Source organism: Terrapene carolina, unplaced genomic scaffold (assembly GCF_002925995.2).
Source record: "Terrapene carolina triunguis isolate 2854851 unplaced genomic scaffold, T_m_triunguis-2.0 Scaffold517, whole genome shotgun sequence".
NCBI lineage: Eukaryota > Metazoa > Chordata > Testudines > Emydidae > Terrapene > Terrapene triunguis.
In genome coordinates this window covers 5,923,366-5,945,749 of record NW_020664868.1, presented here as the reverse complement: position 1 = coordinate 5,945,749, position 22,384 = coordinate 5,923,366, and the positions used below count along the sequence as shown (strand labels likewise).

The window sequence follows — 22,384 nt, the reverse complement described above, 5'->3', positions numbered from 1 at the left end:
AAACCCCATACATGTGGGAGGGATATTAAACCTTGGCTTCAGAGTTGAGACCCCAGGATGAGACCTGATGAGGAGAGGAGATTATTTCATCTCTGTTACTAGGGGTTCTTACACCTTTCTCTGAAGCAGCTGATGCTGGTGGCTGGGCTAGATGGGGCTCAGTTCTGATCCAGTCTGGCAATTCCTATGTTCCTAGAGGAGCCTGCATCCAGGGCAGATGTGTAGAGAGATGAAAGAAGAGGGCAAGCTTTAACTTAACACCCATATGAATTTATTCAATCCAGAGTCCATAGTAGAGTGCAATGATGAGAAATGGGACTTGTTCGGATAATCAGCTCTCTTTATGAAACAGAGACACAACTCTGAGAAACTCCTTAATGTCCTAAACACCTGCACAATGGAACGGCGCTCACAATGATTACTGGATGAGTTTGACTTTAAATACAGAGATACGGGGGTTCTCTCCCATGGATACAGCACATCACATGAATGCCACCAAATTCTCAATCCCAACCCGCCCCAAAGTTACTGGAATAGAAAATAAAAAGCTTTGGGGCCAGAGGACCATAGCAGCTTCCCCCCTTCGCTTTCTGTCCAGTATCCAAGGGGGAGAGTGGAAAGTTAGGCTTTTTTTAAAAATTAAAGTTAGAGCAGGTTAGTCCTTTTTCTTGTCCTCTACTGTTTTCTCCATCTGGGCCCCAGGGGAGCCATCGGCCACGTCCTCTGTTACTGGTGCAGGGGAGCCATCAGCCAGGCCCTCCTTTATCACCCCCTGGGTGCTTGTTGCCTCCCCATCGGGTAGCAGTGCAGGGGCACAGTCCACTGGAGTGGTACCTTGTGTTAGCTGAGGGACTGGGCCCTCCCCACTTATCCCGAACTCGTTGACGCGCGTCAGATCCACCCGGTAGATCCAGCGCTGATACAGGTAAATGAAGAAGACGACATCTGTGGGAAGAGAGCAGAGTGAGCGTAAACAGCAGGCAAACCCCAGGCCAGATGCCCAGTTCTCTGAACTGCCCAGTTCTCAGTCCCCCATGGCCTATAAGTGCCTCCTGAGCTGCTTGGCAAGAGACCCCCAGGCATGAGTGACAGCACAGCTCAGCTGCAGCCCACAAGGGAGATGCTGAGGCCCTGGGGCAGAAAGGAGGAGGAACGCTCTCTTTTCTCATGCTGCATGGGGAACTCACAGGCCAGCCCTTGAAGCCATCACTGGACTCCTGGAAGGCTCAGTGGGAGAAGGGCCATGCAGCTGCAATAAGCCGAAAGAAGTGGGGTCTTGAGTGCTGGGATCAGACACTGGTAGGGTCCCAGCTAAGCCTGGGCGATCCCCACACTGGCTGGGGAGACACACTGACATGCTACACCCCCACCCCCAAGTAGCACGGCATGCTCCAGGCCTGTACAACACATTTGTAAAGAAGACGCATTGCCATCCTTACAGAGAATGGCAGGGGATGGGAGGCTGGCACTGAGCCCCTTACCGTCTCGGAGGCAGCCTATCCTGTACATCATGGGCATTTTGATCACAAAGGCAAAGAGGTCATCGATGAAGGTGTTGAGTGCTTTGTAGGTGAGCATCCTCCAGGGCAGGTGGGCTACTGACTTCAGTTTGTAGTTTATGAACAGCTGTGGAGTCATCGTAATAAAACCTGGGGAGAAAGAGGGAGAAGTCAGGCGGTGGGCCCCTAGGCTAACTCCAGCCAAGGAATGTACAGTGTGCGTCTGGGACAGGCTGGATGCCAACAGAGCTGGCCCGGGCCATGGAGTTATATCCTGGCAGAAATAAGGGCAAACCTTGCGCACAGCAGCTCTGCCATAAAGCAGGCCCCAATCTCTACGGAGTTCACCACACTCAGAGTCCCAAGAATAAATTGCTGAGGCAGAGGCGGGGAGGAGAGACCGTCTCAGCTATCTGAAATGGCAGAGTCACATTTTTTGCAGCGAGGCCAATCAGCCACCGAACAAGCTACTGAAGGATGGGGGGCATTCCTCATGACTTGAACCCAAGCTGATGTGCAAGCTGCTGGGCTGGACAGGATTCTCTGGCCTGTGCTGGGCAGGTGATCAGACTGGATGAGCAGAGTGGTTCCTTACGGCCTTAAAATCTATTAAATACAAGAAGGCTGCTCAAAACAGCAGGCACTGCAAGGAAGGCGGCTCCTGAGCCAGTAGTGGTGCGATTACATGAAGGGCCCGAGGCAGCCGATGCTAAAAGCAGGACAGTGGGAGGCAGAGGAGGAGGAGGAGGCAGGCTGCCACAAGCCAAGGGAGTGCTTTAAAACAGACTAGTTGGCCTGGAATCTGAAAGGAACAGGGAGCCATAGCTTTGGGAGGCTGGTCAGCAGCAAAGCAAGTGAAAACAAAGGGAGTTTGGTTTTCAATGCAGGTCGGGTGTTCTGTGGGTAAATTGCAACACGTTAGCTAAGGGAGGTCATGGCAGCCTTGCAGAGACCAGGAGACTGCAGGTCAGGGTGGACTGATTTAAATCACCTATCAGGAAACCTTGATTTAAATCACAGATTTTAATCTTGCTTTGCATTGGCACTGTTTAGTTCTTTTCCTAAAGAAAGGTCAATTCTCACTGGTTGGTAACAATTAAAACATGCTGATTTGCAACTAACTATACAGCCTTTACATTCCATCGGTGTTTCTATTGGCTAGCCTGGAGGATACACTATATCTATACATATTTTAACCAGTTATATAGCTTAACATACATTTATTCAGATTCTTAATTTTTATTTTATTATCTGAGAAAATGGTGATTCTTATTTACTACAGGATTAATTTTTACTTGTGATTTATCTCAAGTTACATTTGCATGGGAAAAAAATGCAAAGAAAAAAAAATCCCAGCATTTAAAAATTGTTCAAGGTAGTTTTATTTAACTACTGAAGTGTACTGGATATATAAGGGGGGAAAATAATTTTACCAAATGTGTTATGCATTTAAAATTGATTTATTGAAGAAAGGAAGTATCTGTAGCTAGTAAATTGAACCAATTGTTTCTGGTCACTATGGCCTTCAAGACTTTAGAACTAATAGATCTCATCCTCTCACCTTGGTTTTATTCATCGATTGGAAGAGGAAAACAAGTTTTCCTGCTTTTCAACTTCCAATCGGTTTCTCAGCTCTGAATTAACCAGTTGAATAAATGGAGACAAAGGAAAACTCTCTGCACTTGCAGAGGTGACCACTGCTGTCAAAATCACTTTGGTAAACTCAGGGTCCAGACGCTTAGCCAGAGACTTCCACCATTTCAGTGGCTTGACTTTCTTTAAAACTTTGGCAGCACACACAAACTGCTTAATATTATATTTTTATTTAATTGTAGTGCTTTTAATAGATTGTAGATTTAGTCCTTAATACAGGCTGTCATAATTGCACACTGAATTTTAAATAATGTTGGTTTTAAGAAGAAAGATGTATTGTATTTAAATAAAAAAATCTAATTGAAAATCTGATTGAAAAAACAAAACAATTATTAGCTCCTGCTGCAGGTGGGACAGCCAGAGGCCCCCTCACGGGCTCCATCTGAAACAAGCAGCAGTCATGGACTGTGAAAGCTCCAAGGTGGCAGCATAATGGGGAATGTGCAGGGCCTAGTGACAAATGCAGACATGGCCTTAGTGTGAATGCTCTGCTCTGGAGGAGAAAACGAACAGCTAAAGTCACTGGAAGAGAAAGGAAACAACTGGATACAGCAGGTTCTTTCAAGTGTTCAGCGAACTTCGCCCAATGGGAACAACCCACACATTGCCCAGAGGGGGGAGATGGGAGAAGATGGCATCAAGGAAAACAAGAAGATGTGGGAAAAATCAATCGGGAACTTTAATCTTCCTTTCCCATTTCCTCCCCCCGCAGACAGTCTCTATCCTAGACACAGAAGGAAAACGCTGAGGACTTATCTACATGTCAAGCCAGGACATGCATCTACAGCACACCAGCTTTCCACATAGTAAACTCACCACATTGTCACTGCTACAGCTGCTTCGGAGTGCAGTGTGCTAAGCTGTACTCCGGCACTTTCACTGTGCTATGGTAGCGATCACATGGGACTCTAGTGTGCAGCAAGCTGGTGCCTTGCAGACAGAGCCGGTGCAAGGAAGTTTTGCGCCCTAGGCGAAACTTCCACCTTGCGCCCTGCCCAGCCCCGCAGCAGCTTCCCCCCCCCACACCGAGGTGACCCCCCGCAGCAGCTCCCCACCCCAGCTCACCTCTGCTCCGCCTCCTCCCCAAGCACGCCGCCCCCACTCTAATTCTCCTCCCCTCCCAGGCTTGCAGCGCCAAACAGCTGATTGGCACTGCAAGCCTGGGAGGGGAGGAGAATTAGAGCAGGGGCGGCGTGCTCGGGGAGGAGGCAGAGCAGAGGTGAGCTGGGGTGGGGAGCTGCCACACGGCTCCCCGGGCCGGAGGGGGGTGGGGAGCTGCAGCGGGGGGGAAATTGGGGGCACCGCTTTTTGGCGCCCCAGGCAACCGCCTAGTTCGCCTTAACGGTAGCACCGGCCCTGCTTGCAGATTCCACCCTAGCTTGCCGTGCTCCAATTTGCTGTGTGGACAAGGCTTAAGAGCCCCAGAGCAGCCAGCAGCCCAGCCACTGAAAGGCATCATCAAGAAAAACAAAGGGGCCAGAAGTCTTGAGCAATGGCTCCATCTTGAGGCATTTGGGCCCAGATAAAGGAAACAAGAAGCACTGTACGAAGTCACGTTGCCCTGGGGCTAATGGGTATCCTGAGGAATGCTGGGGAACTCCCATTGATAACTGCCCCTGGGGGAAAAACAATGCACAGCCCCAAACCCCCTCTTAGCCCTAGGAAACGAGCTGAAGCCAGGGGTGGGGATTACGCAGGTGAGTTTCTCTGACACCCGGGCAGCTTGTCTACACTACAAACGTGTTGCTTGGATAGCTGTGCTGGCAGAACCCCCTTGTGGAGACAGTGTAATCCACCAGAAGGAGTTCTGCTGGCAAAGCTAAACAGCTCCGCCACCAGAAGCACTTGTGTCAGTGTAGGTGTGTCAACGCCAGGGGTTTTGCCAGCATAGCTATGTTGGCTAGGGAATGGGAGAGTTTCCCCACACTCCTAGGGAACAGAGCTCTGCTGGCAAAACTTTGCAGTGTAGACTAAGCCTATGTGAGGAGGAGACACTGCAAGCTTGGGAACAGCTTCTATGATCACAGCCCGCTTGGATTCCATCAGTTCATTTAGGCAGAAGAGGTTCCACCCGAGTTCACACTAGCAAGGCTGGACTTTGACCCACACAGAAAAGGCAGTTGCCCAGCAATTCACCAGCACGCACTGCCAACGCGCGGGATACAGCAGGAAACAGAACCTCTCTGAAACAGAAGCTGATGATTAACAGAGTCTGAAGTTGCTACAGTAGCTCCCCCAAGAGCAGGGAGTATGGCCAGGAACAGACTAGAAGTGTGACTAAGTGAAGGACAGTGAAACCTAATCACTGCAGCCGAAGCCCATGGGGAACGTCAATACCCAGAATCTGAAAGGAGATTGGAGATGTCTACACAGAATACCGCAGGGCACGCTTCCAAGTTGGGGTTAGGAGACAGGAACGAAGAAACAAGGAGACTGCAGCCATCTGCTCTGGATCGTGAGACAGAACACGAGTGTGTGCACGAGAGAGAGACATGAGAACATAGAACATAAGGGCCATACTGGGTCAGACCAAAGGTCCATCTAGCCCAGTATCCGGTCTTCTGACAGTGGCCAATGCCAGGTACCCCAGAGGGAATGAACAGAACAGGTAATCATCAACTGATCCATCCCGTTGCCCATTCCCAGCTTCTGGCAAACAGAGGCTAGGGACGCCATCCCTGCCCACCCTGGCTAATAGCCCTTGATAGATCTATCCTCCATGAATTGATCTAGGTCTTTTTTAAGCTGTTATACTCTTGGCCTTCACAACATCCTCTGGCAAAGAGTTCCACAGGTTGACGGTGCATTGAGTGAAGAAGTATTTCTTTTTGTTTTAAACCTACTGCCTATTAATTTCATTTGGTGACCCCCTAGTTCTTGCGTTACAAGGAATAAATAACATTTCCTTATTTACTGTCTCCGCACCCGTCATGATTTTATAGATCTCTATCATATCCCCCTTAATCGTTTCTTTTCCAAGCTGAAAACTCCCAGTCTTATTAATCTTGCCTCATGTGGAAGCTGTTCCATACCCCTAATTTTTGTTGCCCGTTTCTGTACACCTTTTGTAATTCCAATTAATCTTTTTTGAGACGGGGCGACCACATCTGCACGCAGTATTCAAGATATGGGCGTACCATGGATTTATATAGTGGCAATATGATATTTTCTGTCTTATTCTCTATCCCTTTCTTAATGATTCCCGAACAGCAGATGTGAAGCCAGGCCCTTTGCATGCGATATCAGGAGCTGGAGGGCTCCTTACTGGTAAGTGCAATTCAGTATCTCTTCTCCCCGCTGAAAGCTCATCCCAGTTCCAGCCAGACACGTGACCAGCCTCTAACACGTGCAGAGCACTATTCATGGCCTCCCCCGAGTGTGGGCGGACCCCGAAGCTGGGCGCGAGAGGCCGGGAGGGGGGTCAGGAGGCCTCGGACGGGGCCCAGCGTCTCCAGCAAACTCAGGCACCTAGAACACTGCCTTGTGCACTACTCACCGAACGTCAGAAGGAAGCCATAGAGCATGCTCAGGACCCACGAGTACCAGCCCTTGTGCTCCATGTACAGCAAGCTGTACACGGCATAGCAGCCGAGCAAGGGGAAGAGAATCCACGAGAGATACCGGAATGCCATCTAGGGAGGCAATATTCAAATGTGACTGGTCAGCTGGGAGCCGCACAGAATCCTGCTCAGGATCAGGGGGGGGGAGAGGGGTGTACAGGGGCCCGCTAGTTACATACCCACCTCTTTGCAGGCCTGCGGCCTTGCTGGCTCTCAAGCCCTGGCTTCACAGTGGGGGACTCTTGTTAGAAGGGGGTTTCTGAACAGTGCATGGGGTCACAAGGTGCTGGACACATCCCTTCTCACTCACTTGCTAGCACATCACAGCAGGGCTGGAAGCAGGGTCGCAATCCTTTTTCCCTTCTGCCACCACAGCCACCAAGGAGTGAGTGTGCTCCATGCCCCTTGAACACTTGTCGCTCCCGGGGCTCCACCTCTCAAAGACAGAGGAGGGGGCCAGTAGAGCTACCAGGGGTTCTCAAACTGGGGTCATGACCCCTCAGGGGGTCACAAGGTAACCACTGACAGCCCTTAGCCCCCATTAAATTACGCACCCCCCATTTTAATGAGGGGGGAATCACCTTCAGAGACTTGCTGTGTGAAAGGGGTCACCAATACAAAAAGTTTGAAAGCCACTGAGCTACACCCATACACCGCCTCCCTGGCTCTGGGGATCAGACCAGCAGAGTGGCCAAGAGAAGCACCTTGGGCACCCTTTAGCAGTTCATGACTATGACGTTTTGCTGAGATTCCCAGCTGCGTGAGGGTGGGACTGCACCACCACACGCAAGTGGCTTAATGACAACTATGCCTCAACACCTGCAGCCATGCCAGAAGGAAAAGATTGAAGGGTGTAACTTGGGGCAGCAAGGCCTAGTGTGGGCACTGGGCCACACACTGAGCTGATGGAGGGGATAATGTGGCTGCAGACAGGCACATGGAGGGCATGCATCACTCAAGCAGCTGCCAGGAGTCAGAGGTGAGATAGACCAAGGGGAGTAGTGAACTGGAGACATGAAGACCCACGCGTCCATCCAGCAGAGAGGAGAGGAGGAACAGAACTCAGGGCAAACAAGCCAACAACTAGAACGTGCTGTGGGTTCAGCTCTCTTGCAGGCCCTAGCGTAGCCCAGCTTAGCTAGGGAGCTGCTGTCCTGCTGGGAGAGTAGCAGCTTCCCAAGAAATAAGCTAGAAGGGATGACCAGGGAAACGCTATCCAGGGCACCTCTCCTCTTTCGGGAGCAGGATCCTAATGCAGGGTATACCTGGGTCCCCTATCCCCAGTCAAGGAGTCCCATGTCCAATGGCGTAGGAAGCTAACCCATACTACCCTGGGCCCCCACCTCCCAGAGGGATCCTACCATGCGCTGAAGGAAATCCTCTGCCAGGCATTGGACTTACATCATCGTAGACTTTGGTAGACGATTCTATATATGTTGATTTGTCTTTGAAGGTTAAACGCGGAAAAATCCCAGCGACTTTGTTGTCTCGATCCAGCTGTTTATCGACAAGAGCAGAAGTTACAGGGGAGGCAGTACATAATAAAGGGCACCAACCTGTCCCCAAGGGGGACCCTCCTGAGAAGACAGCCTAGCTGAGAAGTGAGGCTCCACATGATCACTAAGGACTAGTGTCTATTGTCCACACAGCAGATTATGTAGCTCCCTCCCTCACAAGGCCTTGTGTATCAAGGCCTACCAAGAGGGCAAATTATCAAGCAACGGAATGGCTCCAGCATGACCTAGCGCATCAAAAACTACCTTCCTGTATCAGACCTGGATGGGTCTTGGAGGATGGACACACCAGTTGTGTGTGAAATACCCAGCGCTCATGAATCAATCCTTTCGGTAATCAAATGCTCATGTGCAGAGACCAGATGCACCACCTGCCTTGTGCAAGTGCAGCGTACACGAGGATCAGTGTGTCTAGCAGTGATGCCCTAGACAGAGAACACTAAAGAGTACTACTTTGATGAATAAATGTTTTCAGTCCTATGTGTCAAGACTAACTTCCCTAGAATTATCAAAGATCAGTGTCTCTTTATGGAAGTAACACATCCCCGTATTAAAGTATAATTAAAACACTGATTTTTAAGCATTTTCTTGAATCTTTCTCTACAAAACTGTTCACGGTTTGTCATGTTTGGCACCACCAGGTTCGTGGGAGAACGGGCTTTCGAATGATACTCAACTCAACCCATTTCCGATGACACTATTATCAACATTTCCACTGACTGTAGGACCTGGGAGGCAGCAAGTCCCCCGGCCAAGCGGCAGAGTGACACCACTGAAATGATGATCCTGTAGATTTTTACCTCCCAGACCTTTCTATCACTACCTTGCCCTCGGGATGCGGTTTTACTACTCCCACACTAAACAGGAGATGAAGGCAGGCCTGCTGTTTTGAATAACTATCGTTTGTGTCATGTCCGCAATCCACTGGCAGTTTTTATCAGCACACAACTGTTCCAGATAGACCCCCATCTCTCCAGGCTGCAGGGTCACCATAGTGAATAAGTCACCAGGAGTGAGCAGAACGGTCACACTGAGCAGCGCACGGAACAGAACCCGAGTTGCCAAAGTCCCACTGCAGCGCTGGGGTGAAATCTATTCATGCAATCCCTCAGCTACGATCCTTGGAAGCGGGATGCCTACTGGAACCCGGAGAGATTCCTCAGGCAGTGGAGCCCTCTCCACAGCAGCCCGAGGCTCCAGCACACTCCCAGAGCAGATCAACAGACGACCCTCTCCACCTTCAAGTCATGCAGCAATACTCACCTCTTCTCCACATCATTTCCCAAAGGGCTACAAAGGAAGCAACTTCAGTGGGCCACTCAGAAATCGCAGCCCAGAGTAAGTGTGGAGCAAACAGGAACGGATCTCACACTCACTAGCTTTCTGCTTACACTGGCAAGGTGGAGAATTGGGACTTCTACACAGGGCACCCCCCTTCAGTCTGTGCATATGCGGCCCACAGTGTATTACCTGGGCCGCAGGGGCCGGGTGGCAGGGGAACGGCAGCCCTGTACCCCCAATCCCGTGGGGCCCACACGGCTGCCCCGGACCCCCAACCCTGCGCAGCTGCCCCGACCCTGGACTCGCACATGGGGTGGGCCGGCAGCCCCAACCCCTCCCCACGAGGCAGCGGGGAACCTGGCGGACCCTTGGCATATGGACCGGCCTTCAGCACACAGTTGAGTTGGGTCGCAGCTGTGTGCTAATTGGGCCAAATGCAGCCTGCAGGCTGAGAACTGCTGGTCTAGTGCAATGAGGCACGTGCTTACCCTGACATCCATGACTTTTGTGATTTTCCAGAGGTCTATGAGGAGCCCGATGAAGACGCTGACTTGAACCACAAAATTAGTTTCATTGTCCAGGATGTAGAGAAGGACCACAAGTGACTGAAATACCCCGAAGAACACAGAGCGGACGGAGAGCCCCTCCAGAGACTGCCTGCTGTTCCAGAACTGGATATCTAGGAGCCAGAGAGAAAAGAGCATAGAGGGAGAACTTCCTGAGCATAGGGGGGCCCTTCAGGGACAGCTAGAGCCCCACTGCAGGGAGGAGTTTCTAGCTTTCTCCTCTACCTTATGAAAGGAGCAGAGCACAGGTCTACTTGCAATGCCTTTCACTTCCATGAGTGGGAGTGAGTTGTGTTTCCCAGCTGCATGAAGAAGAAAATGGTCAGGCCAGCTCTGTGGGCCATGAAGGTGGTTCAGAAGACCCTGGCTAGAAACCCATCCAGTGTTGGCAGCACACTGACTTTGCCCTCTCCATTATGTTGTGGATACAGACTCTCCTGTGGCCGGTAGGTGTGTGGCTAGTGTGTGATTATTGTGGGGTCATTATACAGACTAAACTCCCAGCAGTGTCAGAGGCATGCCGCTTGCTGCCCACAGACTTTGTAAGGGAAGCACTTGAAGTTTGCAAGCCCCACAACAGCTGACGAGTCTTATGAAACTGGTGGTTTGCACAATGGAGAGAGTGCTCCTCCTGCCCTAAAGCACATTGGGGGGGAATGGTAGGTAGCAGATGGACAGGTCAGCTGAGTCAGCCCTGTGGGGCCTCAGCAATTCATCACTGGAGAGCCTGGGCCCAAGTGACAGCAGCTATGTTTTCCATTTAGTCACATCCATGCTCTTCACCTGCCCCAGACGTTCTTCCTCTTACATTCATATTGCCACCCCAACAGGGGTACTGAATAACTCTGCAAGGCCCATGCAGACCCAGGTTAAAAACCCTTCCTAAGAGGAGTGAGGACTGGCGCCAAAAGAGGAGATCTTCACTGCACTGCAGAACTTACCATTTTTGAAGGCAAGAAACTCAAATATGCTGTGAACGATGGAAACGACAATGGTCAAAGCCAGCAGATATGGATTGGTCTCCAAAAGAGCAACCTGGAAAAGAAAACAAAGACGTGAAGGGCCTATCCTGCCCCTCCAGCCAGGCCCCACCCAAAGGGACCCAGAGAAGGCAATCCAGACAGAACTGAGGGTTTCAGGTGGACAAACAGGAGCCAGAATGTGTGTGGAAAAATAACCCAACCCAGAGATGCTTTAGTAGGAACAATTCGGGGAAGCAGAAATGCCAACAGATTTCAGAGTCACAGGAAACAGGAAGTTACATTACATTAGTGTGTGGGGTACTGTGGATACTCTCCCGGGGACTGAGCAAAGCCCACCGTGTCTGGCTTTCACTCCAGCCACTGTGATGGAGCAAGGATAGGCCCTAAGACTGACCGCTCAGAATAAAACTGCAGTGAGTGGCACAATCGAACTGTTATTGCCTGCGCCAGTCTCAGAACTTATTTCTGTAAGAAGGGATACAGCATTAATAGGATTAATTTCTAAACTAAAGTGAAAAGCTTTTAAAATAAACAAGGCACTTACATCAAAAGGTACACATGTAATTTTAATGTAAGCCTTTTGTAAAACTGCATATACCGAACACTATGTCTCCTGAAAACACTGTTAAAGGGGACCAGCGCTGCCCTGGTTCCTCATGCCCTTCCAGAATGAGGGAGTCCAATTCCCTACACTCGGACACTGCTAGATTAGGAAACGCAGATCCCTGCCCCCATGGGCCCCACGGGGAAAGCACAGTACCCATCTCAGACCTCACCAACTGACTGCAAATACTGCCCAGATTAACAGTGCTGCCCAGAGTACAGGGAGATTCGATACGAGCAGCAGTGCTGATCTGAACCCCTGCTGGGCACAGAGAAAGTGGTAGGCTTTGTTAGGGAGGGCTGAGGTCCTGCTACAGGCCCAGATCCTGCTGCCAGCCTCACAACGGAAGAGCTACGGGATCACTTTCCATCCCAATTTACCTGTGTTTTTCCAGTGTTGGAGTTTGGGGGATGACGTCCCACATTAACAGCAATGCCCCAGGCAGCTGTTGATGGAGGGGGGGATGGGTTGCAGTGGCAGAGCCAGAGTTTAAGGCCGAAAGGGAACAGTCTGACCTCCTGTCAGTCACAGGCCACCAACCCCCACACCAGAACCCGCACACTAGCCCAGAAACCAAAAGGAGACCAAAGCGTCACAGCCCACAGGAGACTGGACAGGTAGAGAACAGGAGGGACCGAGGGGCACAGTGCCTGGGAAACAATCAAGTGAGATACACCCAGCTAATCTTGACAAGTGACCAGCACCCACACACAATAGAAGGCAGCAAACACCCCCTCTCCCGAAGTCCCTGCCAATCTGACCTGGGGCAAAAATTCCTTCCTGACCCCCCCCCCACAGCCATCAGTTCAACCCTGAGCACATGAGCCAGAACCAACCAGCCAAGTACCTGACAGAGAGACGGCTCGGTGACACCTCAGAGATCTGGCCACCCCCACAATGTCCTGTCTTCAGCTATGGCCACCTCTGATGCTTCAAAGGAGATAAAACCCTCCCAGAATACATTGAGGGGTGGGGGAATAAATCTGTCTGACCCCTGGCTGGCGGCCAACTGAAATCCTGTAGGACATAAACCCCCAGGTTGCTGAGCCCTGCCCCCCACCATCCCAAACAACCCCATCAGACATTTGCTCTCAAATTTCTTCAGCTCTCTCTCAAAAATAATGGTTTTCTCCAGCAACTCCGAACCTCACCCCTCTGATGTTTAGAAACCTTCTTCTAATTACCAGCCTGAATTTGTTCCTGGACAGCTTATATCTACTTGTTCTTGTGCCAACACTGTCCTTTAGCTTAAAGAGCTCATCACCCTCCCTGTGTTTACCCCCTTGCTGTATTTACAGGGAGCAATCACATGGCCTCTCAGCCTTCTTTTTACTAGGCTAACAAACCAAGCTCTTCTGGTCTCCTCTCAGAAGGCAGGCCCTGCGTTCCCCTGAGCAGCCTGGTAGCTCTTCTCGGCACCTGTTCCAGTTTGAATTAATCTTTCTTGAACATGGATGACCAGAATTGCACACAGCCGTCCAAGTGAGGTCTAAACAGTACCGTGTACAATGGCATTAGTACTTCTCTGGACGTACTGGAAATGCCTTGCCTATTATCCTAGCATCGCATTTGCCTTTTTCACAGCCACGTCACACTGGTCGGTGACTCAGCCATCCTGCAATCAACCCACACACCCAAGCCTCTCCGCAGCCGCCCCGCCCCCCAGTCACTTCTAACTGATGAACCCCCAGCTTGTAGCACCGATTCTTATTATTAGACTATAAGTGCATGACCATGCACTTCATATTATTGAATTTCATCCCATTTCTGTCACTAGTCTTCAAGGTCATCCCACTGCCAGCTCCCCAGAGCCCCACTGATCTAACAGCTGGGGGAGTCCTGGCCTGTCTTGAGCTAGGGAGACAAGATCCAAGAGTAAATCCTGTGATGGTTGACACCATTCCTACAGAGCATTCTTCAGAGCAGAACAGCGCTGACTACACTGGCCTGTCCTGTTGTACCCAGTCCCAGGAGGCACCGATACAGCTTAAGGCTGAAGCCCTTCATACGTCCCAGGCTGAGTTCACCCCGCCACTCAGCACTGGCTGAGAACAGGAGCGCTCAAAGCTGCCCTCTCCAGGCAAGGAGTGCTCAAAGAAACATTTCTCTCGGTCCTTGCTGAGGCCAGTTCAAGACTGGGCCTGTGCATACTTGGAGCACTTCCTGAAGCCATGGAGTGGCTGATTCTCTATCTCAGAAGAAGAAAGGTGGGTGTTGGACAGAGGAGGCAGGAATCAAAGCAGGAAGCCAAGGGGACCTGGGCAAGCCCACCAGTTGCAGGGCCAGAAGGGAAGTGCTGGATCTTCCAGATGTGTGCAGAATGCAGCAGCACGATCCAGACTCTGCTGGGGTTTGATAGAAAAAGGAAACTGAAAGGGATCCCAGATGGTGGTGATGTCTGGGCCAGAAGAGAGGGATCAGGAGGGGGTAGGCCATTTGGGAATGTTCTGAAAAGTGCCTGGATGACTTAGGGGCCTAAGATGCATTTTCAAAAGTGACTGCCATTTGGCGTTCAGGCTCCTAAGTCACTTAGTCTTTTGAAACTCTTAGCCAAACCTGAGCTGCTGGGGTATGTTAAAATTAAGCTGATAGCATGAAATGAGGAGCTGTTGGAAAGTCAGGCCAAGACGGGGCTGGATGGAGGGGGACAGGCCAGGAGTGGAGAAGTACACTGGGAGTCATCCACACAGGAACAGCAGTTGAAGCTCTGAGTGTGGGTCAGAAAGGGTGGGGAGGTGCGAGCCTAGGACAGAGGCCTGTGGGACCTCCATGGAAAGTGGCAGAGAGAGGGACTCACCAAAAGCAAAGCTGGAGAAAACCCACCCAGAGGAGATTCGTCAAGGCTGTCTAACCTTTACAGAATCCTGCTCCTCGTCCGATTGCTCGTACAAGTCCTCTCCCAGGAAGTTCCACGGGGACTTGGAGCTCTGTGCGGCATAGAGCTGCCAGCGCCACAGCGAGAGTGGGCAGAAGGAGAGGCGGAAAGGCAGCCGCTCCACTGTCTCATTGATGGGGAAGTAATCCTTCTGCAGGTTCCAGTAATCGTTGAAGTAGAGGATGGGGTAGTAGTCACCACTGACTGCATCGAACTTCACATCTGCAGCAATGGGAGAGAGCGCAGAGACAGGGATGGGATAGCACAAAGAAAGTGAGTGAAGGTAGCTAAGACAGACAATGGAGACCCACCTCATCCTGAACTACAGAAATCATCCTAGACCAGCACCAACAGGAACCCCAGGCCAGCAACTGCTTCTGTACAGCTGGCTGCACATGGAGCCTGAGCCTCCCGGCCTTCCCTCAGGAGAAAGACGCCAGCTCCTGCAGCACACAGGGTACTCCCAGCAGTAAACGACTGCCAGAGTGCAATGGAGGGGGTCTTGCTTTGCCACAGAGGGACGGGAGAGTATAGCACTGTTCTCTCGGTGCCCAGAGCTCAAACCCATTCCCTCTGTGTATTACTGACCAAGCTCAGACTCAGGTATTGAAAGCAGTCTGACACCATCCAATTAAATCAGGCCATTTGCAGAATTCCAGTAGATCAAACTGGCTTCCAGGGAGTTTATGGTGCCAGCTATTTTCTTCTAAAGAGCGTTTGGGATTTGAATCTCAAGCTGATGGACAGTGCCGGTCTAACAACCCTGGAGACGGATGTTCATTTAGCCACAGAACAGATAGTGCATGGGGAGCAGCAGGGAAAGTCTGCCACATACATCCTTCCCTGACAGCGTAACAGAGTCCTTACTTAGGGGGCCACCTGGTGAGAGTTTACGCTCCATGACCCATTCGGTCCTGGGTTGCCACTGAGACAGGCAACACAGGGGCCCAATTACAAAGGTGAATTGGTTTGTGTGGGTTTTTTTGGCGCTGTGGATGCCTGCCTCTTAGACGCTGCACTGAAGCCATTAACTCACTTCCCGTAAGCAGGCTTGGCAGAATTCAATTTGCTTTTTAAAAAATAATTTTGACAGTTATCAATGCTTATTTCTTTAAGTGTTTATCCAATTTTTACCTATTTATTTTTTCACAGTTGCAGGATATTATGGAGGGGGGTGTCTGACAGACGTTGAGATTAAGAAAGTTAAAGGTCCCTAAAAAGGCGCACTGCTCTAGCTCTGCTAATGCCGGCATTATAACTCTCTTATGCACGTTACGGTTGAACTCAAGTTTTCAAGCAGCATTTTTCTTACTTTGCCTACCTATCAATATCAATCAGCACTGATGGAAATAGGGGTGTGTGTGTGTGAGTGTGTGGTGAAATCAGTGTTTACCAACATTTACTGCTAAAAATCCAATCCTTCCAAGCCTACTCACAAGGCAATGAATAGATGGTAACAATTTAGTTACTACCAATCTGGGAGAAATTTATACTACTGAACTAGAGGGAAAGTCTCCAATATTCCATTCCCAAACCCCTCAACTGCGCAATCCACAAGCATGCTGAAGAAATTAAGCTAGTCTAAAGCAGACAAAACCAACTCCACTCGCATGCAATTACTACGTTCCAACAAATGCCCTGAACTGGGCAAATAACATAGGAAAATTCTGCAGAGAGCTGTGATGGGAGGAGATGGCAAGACCAGCTATAAGAACCAGACAGATTTGCTGGGAAGAGATGAGTTCTTGGAGCAAAAGCACACATTCCAAAATGGCATCTCAGAGAACGGGAAGTGCTGGCATATCCCAAGTTCTTACATTGGTCCAGAGGCGGTGGCACGCTACCCTTCACCCAGGGAGTATGATCGTCCACTATGTTGATGGTGAGATTAGGGTGCCAGTGTGAGATCACCTCCACAGGGCCAAAGTCTTCTGCTCTCTGCAACAAAACACAAAGTCACATTTGGTACAGGGTGTTGGGGCATTTCACTGCTCTAGCAATAGCAAGAGAGCGCCACGTAGACAAAAACAGCCAGTGCAGCTCATTAGATTTGGGAACTGTAGGTAATTTTGGATTTGGTCGTGGGGAAAGAGCGCACAGATAAAGGCACTGGACTTCCACAATGCAGCTAAGGACACCACCTGACAGGGATGGAAGGACCTGAGGGGTTTAGGACCATGAGGGAGGCAAAGGGGAAGACACTGTCATTCAAATCTCGGCCAAACATGGGCAGATGTAGATCGATTAGAGGAGATAAACTTACTCCTGGAGGAATTCTGCGTCATTAGACAAAGCAGAATTTCCTTCCCCCACCCCGCAGAAATGAGCTGCAGTGCTAATAGCCACCACTAGGGGCCACTGGACTCTACAGAGCCCAGCTTGCACATAAAAGACACTGTTGGAGGGCAGGAGAGGGAGCTAGAGGGTTCCTGGCAGCTGCAGTTCCCAGCATGCCCTGGGAAGGAGAGGGCAGCACGTAGGAAGCATTGTGCAAACCTGGGACCGAGCATCAGGCGGTTTCTCCCTCTGGATCCCTGGGCTTGGGGGGGCATGATTACGTAGTGTTATTTAGACAAATAAAATGTGTAGAATTTTAAAAGATTGTGTGCAGAACTTTTAGTTTTAAACTAGGAGATTTTTTACAATTTAAAACCCATAAGAACTCGATTTGTTCTGCTAGGTTTTAGGTAGCAAGGGTCTTCGTAATGCTAGTTACTAACCCTTCCAAAGGCGCCACTTTGACAGGGCAGCTCCAGCCCAAATTGAAATTTTCTGAACCAGGTCAGAGCAGGTGTCTGGAAGCTCACTTCATAGGCCTTTGGTTCCCCGTCTTTCACTTCAGCCAGTCAACCCCTTCAACTGTCCATCAGTTTTCCCCCTCCTATCGGCTTTTTTGTGTCTTGTGTTTTTGCAATCTTTGTTCTCCTCCAGCCAGGAGGGAGCGAGAGATTAACACAAGTACATAAGAATGACCGGACTGGGACAGGCCAATGGTCCATAGCCCACTAGCGACCGGCAGCAGAGGGAGTGAACAGAACAGGGCAATTTATTGAGCAAACCATCCCAGCTTCTAGCAATCAGAGGTTTATGGACACCCAGAGCTTGGGGTTGTCAGCACCAGCCAGTCACAGACAGGAAACAAGGATTAGATCAGACCAGACCACAACCAGCAGGGTGGCCTCTAATAATGCTTTTCTGCACCTCACAAGGCTGCATGAGGCTGTAAATCAGTAGCACCTGTGATCCAGTCTGGCACCCCCCAGCAAATAGCGCTGGGTTGTCCTGGGCCCAGAGACCACTCAGAACAGGAACTCACATGCCTCAGTGGTGAGAGCTCAAGGGCATTACCAGGGCAGGAGGAAGCCTTCTGTAGCTGGTTTCTACTTCTCTATCAAACTCAGATTTGTATCCATTTTCAACAGAGGGTTTAACTGGGCTCCCTTTCTGAGTTAGCCCTTTAACAGAGTTCTGCCTGGGACCCTTCTCCTCCTCAGTCGCAGACTGTTCTGTCACAGGCCTAGAGAGCTGAAGCCAAGAGGGGAGGCAGAAGTGACAGAGCAGTAGCACACGTATAGGAGCAGGAAAAGGTAGTTGAAACAGAGCCTGGGAGGTCACAGTCCCCCAGTGCGATTGTCTGATAAAGGGGTGAAGGAAAACCTTGTATCAATACATCAGAGGGAGAACCAGGTAACGGTTCATTAAAGAGATGGAGCAAAGAAGTACCCTGTGTAGGCAGGAGAATTCCACAGAAACATCTCCGCAGTACCAAGGATCAAGGAGGGTGAACCAACAAACATCCAGGGAACCTGTTGGACGTATTCACTGCTGAGTCTAAGTTCTACTTCCCACTGGTTGGGAAAAGCATTAACCCACAGCAAACAAAGGGATATAGAGATGATTAAAAAAAAAAAAATCAAAAATCTGATTTAATTTAAATCATCAATCCACTTGTAGCAAAGCAGCTATTCCCGGAGTAATGACACCTGGGATACGGCAAACTCTGCGGATGTCCAGGTTCTGCTAGGGAGTTAAGATGTACTTTGAAATGTCTTTACCATGTGTTTTACAAGTCAATTTGCTTCACAGCCTCTCTGCGAAATGCTGTAGGCCAATGTAATCGCTCCAACACCCCACCCCAGCAGAGATCCTGAGCATTCATCCTATTCTTTCGAAGTGGAAGTTAGTACCCAACTGCAGCAAAGCCTAAACTTCTCTCCAAGCACAAAGACTCACCTGGGTGTGGAAGCAGAGGTGAGAGAAAAGCCAGGGCCTCGCTGAATGAGGAAAGCAGTTAGTTACCTTTATCATTTCTGGATCTGCTTCCGTCTCCCCTGTCAGAAGATTCTTGGTTTTCTGGAACCGTCGACGTTTATATTTATTTATCACTAGAAGGATAGAGACAGGCAGGCAGACATGAGTAACGCTGAATTCTTCCACTTATCAGTAACACACTCTGCAGGAGGCAGCCGCCCAAAACAGATCCGCTTCAAGCAGCATCTCCCTGCTTCTCCTGAGCTCATGAGTTGGGACATAAAGTGGACCACTGACCAGGTGAATGAAAAGCATCAGTTCTTGGCACTTCCTGAACATCCTTCGTTCAAACTGGAGATCTCGTGACCCCCCCTGTAATAACCTTGTGACCTCCTGCGGGGTCATGACACCCAGTTTGAGAACACCTGCTTTAGATTTATACAAATATTAAAAAACCCTATTCAAGGCTCACAGTAAATTAATATAAGAAAAGCATCCAATGGGGACATAATACCCTCTTAACAACATAAGAATGGGCATACTGCGTCAGACTAAAGGTTCATCTAGCCCAGTATCCTGTCTTCCAACAGTGGCCAATGCCAAGTGCCCAAGAGGAAATGAACAGAACAGGTAATCATCAAGTGACCCTGTCATCTATTCCCAGCTTCTGGCAAACAGAGGCTAGGGACACCATCCCCGCGCATCCTTGCTAATAGCCATTTGAACCCTGTTATAGTCTTGGCCTTCACAACATCCTCCAGGAAAGAGTTCCACAAACTGACTGTAGATTGTGTGAAAAAAATACTTCCTTTTGTTTTAAACCTGCTGCCTATTAATTTCGTTAGGTGACCCCTGGCTCTTGTGTTATGAGAGAGTAAACAACACTTCCTTATTTACTTTCTCCATACCAATCATGATTTTATAGACCTGAATCATATCCCCCCTTAGTCGTCTCTTTTCCAAGCTGAAAAGTGCCAGTCTTATTAATCTCTCCTCATACGGAAATCCTCTGACTCCCTGTATTACACAGGACTTCACCTAGTTACTCCAGCATCGAGCCCAACGGTTTGTTTGGCTAAAGCATACCATCCAGAAAGGCAGTCAGCTGGAGAATCTCCCCCTTCCCTTGGCAGTTTGCACCCATGGTTAATCATCTCACTGCTAAATTTGTGCCTTACTTCTAATAAAAGTGTTTGGCTTTACCTCAGTAGCAGCCTTGCATATTTCAAAAGATGGTCTCTGCAAAAGCCACATTGGGGAGATTTCTATAGACCTCACTGAAATTATGCTCAGATGACATTCTACCTAGCTTCATGTTCCATGACAAAAGACAGCCACATTCCCATCCTACGCAGCACAACACACACCCTTTCCAACACAAAATTGCACCCACTCACTTCTGATTCATAGCGCATCGCTTTTCTGTAATCCTCGAGGATCATCCCAACTTCTTGGAAATAAATTTCACTTACCATTCTCCAGAAGCCAACTCCTAGATCTGTTGATGCCCATCTGTTTTTTTTGTTTTTTGTTTTTTCTTCACATAAACATGTCCTTTTCCAAAGGGCATTTATTCAAATTTGTATAATAAAAATAGAGACAGAGTTTAAAGCCAGAAGGGATCAATGATCTCTAGTCAGACTGTAAAAGGCCCTTGAAATAATTCCAATCTTGATTTTAAGAGTGTCAGTGATGGAGAATCCATGAAAACCTTGACTTAACTAAAAGTAACTGGGGGGTGGGGGTGGGAGTGCACGGAGGAATGACCGCTGGAGCCCCATGGGGGGGCACCCCTCCACCACAGGGAGGCACAGAGCCCCGGCTCCAGCCCACAACCGTGGTGCACAGTCCTGGCTCCAACTCCAGCTGCAGCCATGGCAGGGGGTGGGTAGGTGGGAGGGAGGGAGGCACATGACCTGGATGCAGCCCTGGAGGGTGGAGGGGCACACAACCTGGAGCACATAGCCGCGGTGGGGGGCCAGCAGGGCCACAGCCCCGGCCACAGCCAATGGGGCGGGAGGCGCATGCCCCAGCTGTAGCCATGGCCGGGAGGCGTGGGGGAGATGTGGTATGTGCACAGCCCCGGCAGGTGATGGGGTGGCATGTGCAGAGCCCCTGCTGCAGCCGGGGGTAGGGGAGGCCACAACCCCAGCAGGTGGGGGAGAGGGGTAATGCTGAGAGCTGAAGAGTCATGGAATCTGTGACCTCCATTACTAAATCGTATCCTTACTTATAAACTGTGTTCAAGTCACCCATTAATCTTCGCTTCAAGCTCAACAACTCATTGACTATCCTGATGCTTAAATTAATGAAAACAATCACTAACCCAGTCAGTTTAATGGCTATCGATAGAGTAATGGCCGACAAGCAGGACACTTCCAGTGTGAGGGCATTACCAGTGGGGAGGCACATGACCAGTGGAAGCACCTACATAAAGAAGATTCCAGACCCCTCTGGTCCCATGGCAATAACCAGATGGAGCGATTCATTCAGAGGAGAAGCAGATTGAGGAAAATGCAGGGTAGCTGGAATGGTGACCCCTTTGTGTGCATTCAGTCCATAGACAAGTACAAACAATTTGCAGATAGTTGTGTTCAACAGACCACAACAAAATGAAAGTGAACAGCCTATCTTACTAGCTGTTACCTTACGGGAATTCTGCAGTGACTCTTGTTGCAGGGATGATCTGACAACAAAAGATCAAGCGGGTGGTTTAAAACAGCAATTCTAGGTTTTAAACTCCCTCTACTGAGAGAGAGAGAGAGATATTGATTCAATCCTTTGCACCTTGATGAAAGGACAGAATCCCAATTATTTTATTGCCATTAATGAAGCAACATGTTTAAAACAAGCATCTTAGGGCTTTTCTACATGGCAAGTCAGGATGTGAGCCTACAGCTCACTAGTTTGTGACACAGTAGGCCCTCTTAGAGTGTGGGCCCTCTTAGAGTGCACTAAAAATTCCCTCATGTGCTTTAATGTGCTCCCGTTTAACAGCAGTATGCCATAGTGCACTATGGACCTTTCCGTGCAGGGCCAACCTGGCTTAGAGAGGAAGTGAAAGCAGCTATAAAAATATGGAAGAAAAGGGAACTCAATAGTAATGAACATAAATCAGAATCTAAGAATTGTAGAAAATTGATAAGGGAAGCAAAGGGACACAAGGAGAAATCTATGGTCAGTAGAGTTAAGGGCAATAAGAAGGAGCTTTTAAAAGTTATCAAGAACAAAAAGAATCCTAACAATGGTACTGGTCCATTACTAGATGGAAATGGTGGAATTATCAATATAATGCAGAAAAGGCGAAAGTGTTCAATAAAGATTTCTGTTCTTTATTTGGGAAAAAGCCTGATGTAGTCATGTTATATGACGACACTCTTTCCATTCCAATAGTAAATTATGAGGATGTTGAAAAAACAGTTACCTACTTTTTCATAAAAATGATGTTCTTCAAGATGTGTTACTCATGTCCATTTCATGTCCAAGCTTGCAGCGTCCAGCAGGCATAACTGGACACTGCAAGACGGAGGTTCCGGGGGTTGTGTCTGGGACAGGAGATATTGGCTAGTGTCATTTGGTTGCAAGTAACTGGGAGCAG

At 49.4% G+C, this 22,384-nt stretch overlaps 2 protein-coding genes across 2 annotated transcripts in view; both read right to left on the bottom strand.

The window, feature by feature from the left end:
• The window catches only part of LOC112107877 (zinc finger protein 271-like), an 879,239-nt gene that overhangs the window by 177,442 nt on the left and 679,413 nt on the right, over positions 1 to 22,384 (bottom strand). The gene's annotated exons all lie outside the window — the stretch shown is intronic.
• The window catches only part of CLPTM1 (CLPTM1 regulator of GABA type A receptor forward trafficking), a 36,128-nt gene continuing 13,992 nt past the window's right edge, over positions 249 to 22,384 (bottom strand). The window contains exons 6-14 of the mRNA XM_029913190.1: positions 18,835 to 18,920; positions 16,353 to 16,473; positions 14,513 to 14,757; positions 11,015 to 11,108; positions 9,996 to 10,186; positions 8,114 to 8,209; positions 6,649 to 6,784; positions 1,482 to 1,649; positions 249 to 945 (exon numbers count right to left, since the gene is read on the bottom strand). Coding sequence (XP_029769050.1) covers positions 656 to 945; positions 1,482 to 1,649; positions 6,649 to 6,784; positions 8,114 to 8,209; positions 9,996 to 10,186; positions 11,015 to 11,108; positions 14,513 to 14,757; positions 16,353 to 16,473; positions 18,835 to 18,920 — 1,427 coding nt within the window. The 3' untranslated portion in view covers positions 249 to 655. The remainder of the gene's footprint in view (positions 946 to 1,481; positions 1,650 to 6,648; positions 6,785 to 8,113; positions 8,210 to 9,995; positions 10,187 to 11,014; positions 11,109 to 14,512; positions 14,758 to 16,352; positions 16,474 to 18,834; positions 18,921 to 22,384) is intronic.